Source organism: Gobio gobio (genome assembly GCF_949357685.1).
Source record: "Gobio gobio genome assembly, chromosome: 6".
NCBI classification, from domain to species: Eukaryota; Metazoa; Chordata; class Actinopteri; order Cypriniformes; family Gobionidae; genus Gobio; species Gobio gobio.
This window is the reverse complement of record NC_137102.1, coordinates 20,919,526-20,928,265: the sequence shown is the minus strand read 5'-3', so window position 1 is coordinate 20,928,265 and position 8,740 is coordinate 20,919,526. Positions and strand designations below refer to the sequence as shown.

General features: G+C 36.9%; 1 protein-coding gene across 1 annotated transcript; it reads left to right on the top strand.

Annotated features, from left to right (window-relative positions):
* The first annotated feature begins 6,778 nt into the window (after nt 1-6,778).
* bcl2b (BCL2 apoptosis regulator b) lies at nt 6,779-8,361 on the top strand. Its single transcript, XM_079819162.1, has one exon. The coding sequence runs from the start codon at nt 7,372-7,374 to the stop codon at nt 7,876-7,878; it is 507 nt and encodes a 168-aa protein (XP_079675288.1). The 5' UTR covers nt 6,779-7,371; the 3' UTR covers nt 7,879-8,361.
* Nucleotides 8,362-8,740: the final 379 nt, after the last annotated feature.

Below are 8,740 nucleotides of genomic sequence, written 5' to 3'. Positions count from 1 at the left end.
TGCATTAGTCATATGGACAAAAAACAGCAACTAAACTTTTTTGTTTTCCAGAAAAAAAGAAAGTCCTACGGTTTTGGATTTCGTGTGAAAAAATTATGTCAGAATTTTCATTTTTGGGTGAAGTAACACTTTTACACATTTATTTGAGAATTTTTGTTGTTGTTTTATGCTGCTTTGTTTTCCCTAGAACATACCTGCAAACTCATCGCCTTTCTTTTCGTCGTAATAAAGTAGTGTCTATAAGCGTAGCGTTGCAGGGGTAACCGCTGCATTTCTGCTTTTTGATTAGCATAAGATATAGTGATTTTATAAATATTCATAAAAATTCCTCAATCCCCATCACCCTTTACTCCAGTCCGGAGTTTGCAGGTATGCTAGAAACGATTGACCAATGCAGTCAGGCACTGCAGTCGTGGGGACCCATTCCAAGCCTTAAGAGATCCAAACACAGACCACTATAAAAGCTATACGAGTGGACAACTCCACATCCAACTATGGCATAGATTGTGTATGGTTTACGTATATTTGATTCAATATAGAAAAATACATTTTTGTTTGTTTGTTCATTGTTTGCACTGGATATTTTCTTTTTAGAAAAAGACCCAAAATATGAAAGTGAGAATGCATGAGTCAAAGCGACGATGTTCTCATTTGATATTGGCTCAAGGCACGTCGTCCAGCACATAGTAGCTATAAGTTAGGTGCCGATAAGTGTCGGACTTATGATTCGGTCGTGCCCTCTTGGACGTAGTCATTTGTTTAGTCATTAAGAAGCTAACAGTAGAGAAATTGTTTTGATCTCCTTAAAGCTATGCAAATCAAGCCTGTGCTCACACTTCATTTAAACACATAAGAAGATACTTGGGTTTTTTTTCCCGTTCTGCTATAGTTCCCTCTTTTATTGACTGAAGTTGAGATACATTTATGAGAATAAGATATATATATAGTTTGAGTAACTTTTAAAAGACCAAGACCAACTTGGATACATTTTGCTTCTATCTATGTTTTTTCCTTGTTCATTTGTTGCCAAACTTGCATAAATTTCACCTTGTGTGCCATGGGAGAAAAAAAGGATGTTGTTGCTTTGTCTTATTTTCTTACATAATGAAATAAATAACTTTTGAAAGGTAATTCTGTGTCAGAACCTTTTGAACTTTGTAAAATGATGGTGATTGAATCCCTTGAAATGGTTAAGTAATATGATAAATATTTCTGCTTATGCTTAGTTTAAAATATTTAATTGACTAGAAGTTCATCTTTTGGTTTGCAGTATATAAAATCATTTGAAAAAATCCCAATCATTGACTGGAAAACTCCTTGCTCAAAACTAGGGCTGTGCGATATTGAAGAAAAATGCGATATTGCTTCAAGTGTGTAAAATCTATTTCTTTCCCCAACTGATATCTTTCACTTAAAGCATAACCGACTGTGTTTACATGAATACTCATCAAGACAGCCATTTTGATATAACTGTGTGTGTATTTGACAGTTCGAGTGTGTAACAAGACACGAAAAAAGAACAGCTTTTGCGCATGTTTCGGTGTGTGTCAGACAGCAGACAGCACGAGACTGCAAGGAGTTGTTTTTCGCAAGTTATTGCGTTTAAGAACACTTTTTAATGTCAAGCAAGTCACAAGTAACAGTTGTGTGCCCAGTCTCTGCTATATGCATCAACCTAAAACGTACACTTTTCACAATGTTGAAGTAGCCTATTAAAATCGTTCAGATATCGCGTGCCCTTGCGATATGCATATTGCGATATGTGCAATATTTCGATATATTGCGCAGCCCTACTTAAAACATATGCAGTACATGGTGTCATACTATTTTTTTTTTTCATTAATAGACCGGAATGGAGGTAAAAATGCGATTGGGTTTGTTTTGGGCTAGTTTTGGGTAGCAATTGGGCGGGTTTTGTTGTGAAAACCTGGCAACCCTGCACGGGACATACCTCTGTCAGTAACATCAGTATAAATTGCCTGAACCTCATCCTTTGCATTCCTACTTTGAAACACTTCATCGTTAGTCTGAAATAGCCAACTCCAGAAGCCTAACTTAGCCCTAAATAACCCAGTTAAGGCTGACAGAGGTAGAAAACAAGTTAGGCACAAACCTGAACATTTTTAAAGTCCACCATTGCAACACACAATGATGCAGACACAATGTCCTGTCTCAGAAGCCAGCAGAGGTCACATTCTCCTAAATAGACCTTTTGCCTCTGAACAGGACATTTTAGCGAATTTCTCTGACAACATGCATGTCACAGTCTAGATTTCCTGTAAAGTGCACATTCGGGGCTTTTCAAAGATATTAGGAGGTTTCACCCTGACAACTCCCTCTCCTTGGTCGTTAAAAATGACTGAATGGTCAAATTGAGCACTCTTTTGGAAATACACTATTTTATAATGATCATTTTATTTATTTATTTATTTTTTATTGGATTGTTTAGTTAACAGGGACAATGCACATTAATAAAACATTTCTGTAAATGCACCAGAATTAGCCTAAAGGCTATTTTTCATCTGTAGTCCTGACTGTCCTGATTTTGATGTCCTGTCCTGATGTCCTGATTAGTCCTGATTTTAAGTCTGACTGTTTTTCAAATTGTAAGAAATCACCATCTCAGGAGAATGTTGTGGGGTTTCAAATCAGAATGACTCTTGTGAAACAGGACATTGATTTCATATATGACCTCTGTAGAGGACATCAGGACTAACAACATGTTTATCAGGCATTTTGGAGACACAACAAGTGAATAGGGAAATAATTGATATATCAATATTCGTATGAAATGATAAATATTCTTATGAAAATATTCCCAATTATTACACGTCTTTTTTCATTACATGTTTCCCCAAGAACACATGAATATGCAAATTAGATAGTGTATGTGCATTGCATATAAGGGGTTGATATAATTTATAATTGCAAAAATCAAATCATTCTGTTATAACTTTTATAACATATTTAGGAATCATTTTCATACAAAGTTTGGATAAAACAATTGATTGGTGAATGCAAAAAAAAAAACCTGACATGTCTTTTCATGTCTTAATTTACTTAATATATGGGTCCTGGTGTCCTCATAGCATAACATAGGAATGAAATATCTTTTAAAAAAATATCTCTATTCCATTTGTTGGCAAATAATGCTCCAAATTTGCTCCAAATAATGTAATGACCTAAAAAAAAACGCTAAATTGTCAACTTTTTTTCTGGTTCCCAGGAGGAGATGTATGAGGTAGTCATTTTGTTCTGCAGTAAATCATAGGCTTTGGCTTGAGTTGGTTCACCTTTTATTCAAAGCAGGGTCGACACCGAGGGGTGCTGAAAGATCAAAGGCCTTGCACTGTTCATAGAAGTTCAAATGCTAATTTTGAGGCAAGGCTGAGGACCAAAATCTGCTCTGCTTGAACAGATGCTGATTTCCATTTCAGCTCATCCGTACCAGGTAAAAATGAAATTGCCCAGATATTTTATTTGCAAGAATATTGTTATTCCCCCTTTTATACAATTTTTTTTTTTTATCTGTTATTTAGAACATGAGAATTCTAACAATTTCCAATTGCCAGTTTAGCTTGGCAAAGAAGGAATTATATTTTCCTAAAGAGTGTTCATTATTATTTATAATATTCATTAAAATATATATTAATTGCTCTGCTTGTACAGTAGAGTCAGTCCTGACAGTCAATTTAATATCCACATAAATATGTTTTTGTTGGTCATTGAGAGCATACATTCCACTATTTTATGTTCTGTGAATTAACCATGATGGTATAGTTGAAAAAATGCAGTGTTACTGGATTAGTTTCAAATTGACAAAACCAAACCAATCAGACTTTGTTGGTACCATGACGCTGATCATCAACTTTCTCTGTCAACTCAGGCTTTGATCCTGAGTTTAAGCGTGACATCAGTAGTGAACAGCCAATCACATGATGTGGAAAAGTAAAACTGATGTAACCTTATACTATGTGCTTACATCAAATATAAGTACAATGCAAAACACTTTTGCTGATATTGGGATACAGGTAAAGTTAGGGACAGGTGTGGTGGTATGAGTAAGTTTAAGGGTAGGGTTAGCTGTAAGGGAAGGGTCAACAGTGTAATTATAAATGTAACTACATTTTATGTAAATTTAATTTCTAAAATTAGTACAATGTAAAACATGTATGTACACAATAAGTGCATTGTATCAAATGATTAATTTAAATGTTAGTACATAGTAGTTAAGGCCACCTAATTTAAAGTGGGTCCCAAAATCTTGCTATATCAGTGCAAATAAGAGTTAAGTTAGCTAGATGATATAGGTATAGAGAGAACTGAACATTTAAGCTCACATGTGGTCATCTTTACTAACTGATTCTAAAGCTTTTACCTTTTATATATTCATTTAAACTAAGTGCTTAATAATAATTGATAAACTGATATTGTGCATGTGTACTGGATTACGGGTAATAAATAGCCTATAATATCTAAATACAAAATTATTATTAGATCTTTAAATGAATTATTATAGACCATTAATTTGGAGTAGAAACAGGGGGAGTGATTTTATTGCCTTAGACATGTCACTTTGCTCACAGCTGGTCCAATTTTGTTTTGCGATCTCTTACCTGGAACATTGCGATCTCTACCTGGAACTCTACTATGTGACATACCCGGGTATGTTTAAGAGTAAGTAAGTGGATAACCTTAAATTTCGGTTTCCAAAAACGGAGGTAACTTTTAGGGTATGTAAGTAGTCATTGCAACTCACTCTCTGAACATAACTCCAGAGCAGGTTATGTTTCAGGGTTAGTTTGCTTAAGAGGTATTCAGATGTGTGTAATATAATTAGTATAGTTAAATTAATATAACTAAATGTGTTATATAGTTACAGTTATAATATACAATATTATATATCAATTCTAAAGCACTATTATAACAAGGTAATGTTTAAATGTTAATTCAATTCAAATAAATGTATTATTTATTTTATTGTCATCTCACACATGGATCTGCATTAAATTAATTGGCAAACAAACAATATAATCCTTATAGTTATAGTGCCTTAAAGTTAAACCCAGGGTTGGTGCAAACTAAACCTAAACTGGCTTCATGTTATAGGCCCCTGGGGCCCGTTTCAATAAGGAGGTTCAACCAACTCCAGTTTAAACTCTGAGTTTTGGGTTTCAGAACAGGGGGGTATTCCAGAAAGCAAGGTTAACTTACCGTCACATATACCTTGAACTCTTGGTTGATTAACCCAAACCTTGCTTACTCAAGGTATGCTGGTTCCAAAAAGGAGTCCGGGAGTAAGTTCAGCCAACTCAAAGTATGTTAACCGTGATCACACAAGACATTCTCAACAGAGCAACTAATCTGATTCACCATGGAAACAGACACTAGAAAAAGCGCGCCATTCTACTTCCTCTTCTTCTTTTGTTTAATGGCGATTTACATAACCTACTTAGTGCACATCGCCACCTATTTGGTGGTTGTGCAATCATCTTTTCGTTTAATAAGTAATCTTAAAAAAAAAAAAAAAAAATTGTTTGTTTGTTTGATGGTAATTAATTGAATGCAGATCCATGCGTGAGATGACAATAAAATAAATAATTTTAATTGAATTAACATTTAAACTTATTTTTTATTCTAATTCTTTGAAATTAAATGAAACAAATTTGGTTATATTAATAACTATAATTATATAACACACATCTGAATACCTCTTAAGCAAACTAACCCTGGAACATAACCTGCTCCGAAGCAGGTTATGTTCAGAGAGTGCATTGCTATGGTTACTTACATACCCTTAAAGTTACCTCCGTTTTTGGAACCGAAAGTTGAGGTTATCCGCTAACTTACTCTTAAACATACCCAGGTATGTCACATAACCTGCTTTCTGGAATACCCCCCAGGTGAATTGAGGTAGTTCAATCAACTGAGTAGACTGACTGTATAAATTACCTCTCTTTCAGAAACGGGCCTGACTTACCCTACTTTCTCAGGTTTGACATATCTGAAACGGAAAACCCAGAGTTTCCCTCATTTCAGGGTTAACATAGGCTACTCTGAGTTTTTACTTAACCTCCTTTTTGAAACGGGCTCCTGGACTGTTGCATGATTTGTTTGGGGGTGTGGCCAATATAATAATATTCTATATAATATAAAGAAACATCCAAAAGACCACTATGTAAATCTTCTCTTTTGAATATATACAATTCCATTATAAATTATATGAAAACAGTTCACTGTGAATTTTGTAGTTTTCGTTGCTCTTGTCCGTCCCAATCTGCTTGAGAGAGCACTCAAACTGCTTGAACTTTCTCCAGCATATTTGAAAATGATCCAAAGAACATCTTGTGCTTCAGTGAAGAACATCTGACCGTCTGTACACATGATCAGTGTCACAAATTGCTTATTTGATTAGTGACCTAGAAACAGAAGTGTAAAATATGCTCAAAATGTTACAGCCCACTGTGAAGATATTTTATAATAATACATATAAAAATAAATTGATGTTTAAATATGATTTCACCGTTATTTGTTTTAATTTTTTTTCAAGATGTTATACTATTTATATTAACATTATTTTTTGTATGTGCTATTCAATAATGATTAAGAACTATGATTAATATTAATTGTGAATTAGAATGTTAAGAAAAATTTTTAAAGTATTAAAAGGAGGATAAATAAGCGAGGTATTATTTGCACTTCACGCGCACATGAGAGTGAATGAGTGACGTCGCACAGGAAACACCTCTCAGCTATGAAGGGGGCAGAGTCTGACTGCAAATGGAGCGACTGCGCACAGCAGACGCCTCTAAACACTCAACTTATACAGCGATACAACTGTTACCCGTTCACCTTTCGCGTAAAGCCTAAATTCGACAGCAGACACCGTTGAGAAAGTCTTTCTTCACACTAGCCGCTGCGCGAGAGAAGAAACTCACAAGTGCGGTTGAACACTCGGGCGACCAGCCTCTTCCGTCTCCCGCAGCTCTGGACTCTTTTACACGAATAAACGATGACTTACTGCACGCAATTCCCACTCAAAGCACAAGAGACTTTCTCACCCATGCTTACACGGCATGTTTGTTTAATCTGATATGAAGGAAGATGCGTAAATCCTCTCATACATGCCTGGAATTTTCTGCTGGAAACAGAAAGTGGGCGTTTTTCTACACCGAAGCACTGGAGGATTCGAGCGAGGGCTGCAACTTGCAGTTTCAAGTGAGGCAACATGCAGTAAGTTCACTGTTTGAAGGATTTGCAGTCATCTAATATCAGTTGCTGCACTGCATTGATGTTATGAAGATGATGATGCGCCTGGATTAATAAGATCACGCTGATACTGAGGTCATTTAGCGATATATACAGGTCAATATGGCACAGGAGGTTGTGTATGACAACCGCAGCATAGTGGTGAAGTACATCCACCATAAGCTCTGGAAGAAGGGATACGTGTGGGAAGTGAATGGACACGATGACAGTGTCTCGAATGGACTGATGATGGGGAGGCAGGAGGAGAGCGGAGTCTCTCCCAGCGCCCGTCACGACCCGCTCGGCGCTCTTCATAAGGTGCTGCGGGAGGCTGGGGATGAACTGGAGCGGTTATATCAGTCGGACTTTGCGGAGATGTCCAAACAGCTGCATCTCACGTCCATCACAGCGCATCAGCGCTTCACCGCAGTCATAGACGAGCTGTTCAGGGACGGCGTGAACTGGGGCAGAATCATCGCTTTTTTCGAGTTTGGAGGGACCGTTTGTGTCGAGTGCGTGAACAAGGAGATGACGGCGCAGGTGGACAACATTGCGGGCTGGATGACGGAATATCTGAACGGGCCGCTGCACGGCTGGATCCAGGAGAACGGTGGCTGGGTATGTAATTAACTCAATATATACCTCACGTCCGAAGACGCACCCCGCGGCGTCGCTTACTCCGCCTCTGCGCACGGCGTCATTGCGTTAGCAGCGATGCGCGTTCTCTGATTGGCCACTATCGCTGTTCGTTAAAACGCGCCAGCCAATGAGCGGCGGCGATTTGTCACACCCCTCTCACGCCTCTGTTACGTGAAGCCATCAATGACAGCTGCTGTCTGCAGAGCTGAAGGTGTGGTTCCCTGTGCGGAACTTTCAGGAACTGCTGTTGATTCATGCAAACAGGAGGATGTTTAGTCTTACCAGTTATATGGGATATGTGATGTTTACTCACCAAATCATGTGTTTAAATAACCCTGGGCTATTTTTGTCTTAAGTGCAATGGTTAAGCTTGTGATGATATTGTTAAAACATCACTGAACTCCATTCATTTTCTGCCCAGGTGTGCCTGGAATACCAAGTTTGCACAGCCAGAAGTCTAAAATTAAAATTCTTTAGCACATACAGTTAATGTAATTTGACAGTTGCTAAGATTGGATGTGTTTCGTTTTCTATCAAGTATCCGGATGAACAGACAATAACGAAACCTAAGTAAATGCAAATTAAGTTATTGAGTAAAAAAACAAATCAAATCCAATGTTACAAAATATTTATTAGATTTTGTTAAGTCTTGATGCGTTAATCATGCCAACCAACTTGAGCACAGTTATAGTTGGCACAAAGGGGTAGGGTTATCAACAAAATGAGAAAATATAAGATTTTTTATTATTAATATGATATTTTTTTAGTATATTTGATCACACTTTTAATTAGGGTCCAATTCTCACTATCAACTAACTACGACTTTTGCCTCAAACTCCTAATGACTTCTTAT

Excerpts from the sequence above, each read along its gene's own strand:
- bcl2b (XM_079819162.1), top strand. The coding sequence starts at position 7,372 with ATGGCACAGGAGGTTGTGTATGACAACCGCAGCATAGTGGTGAAGTAC.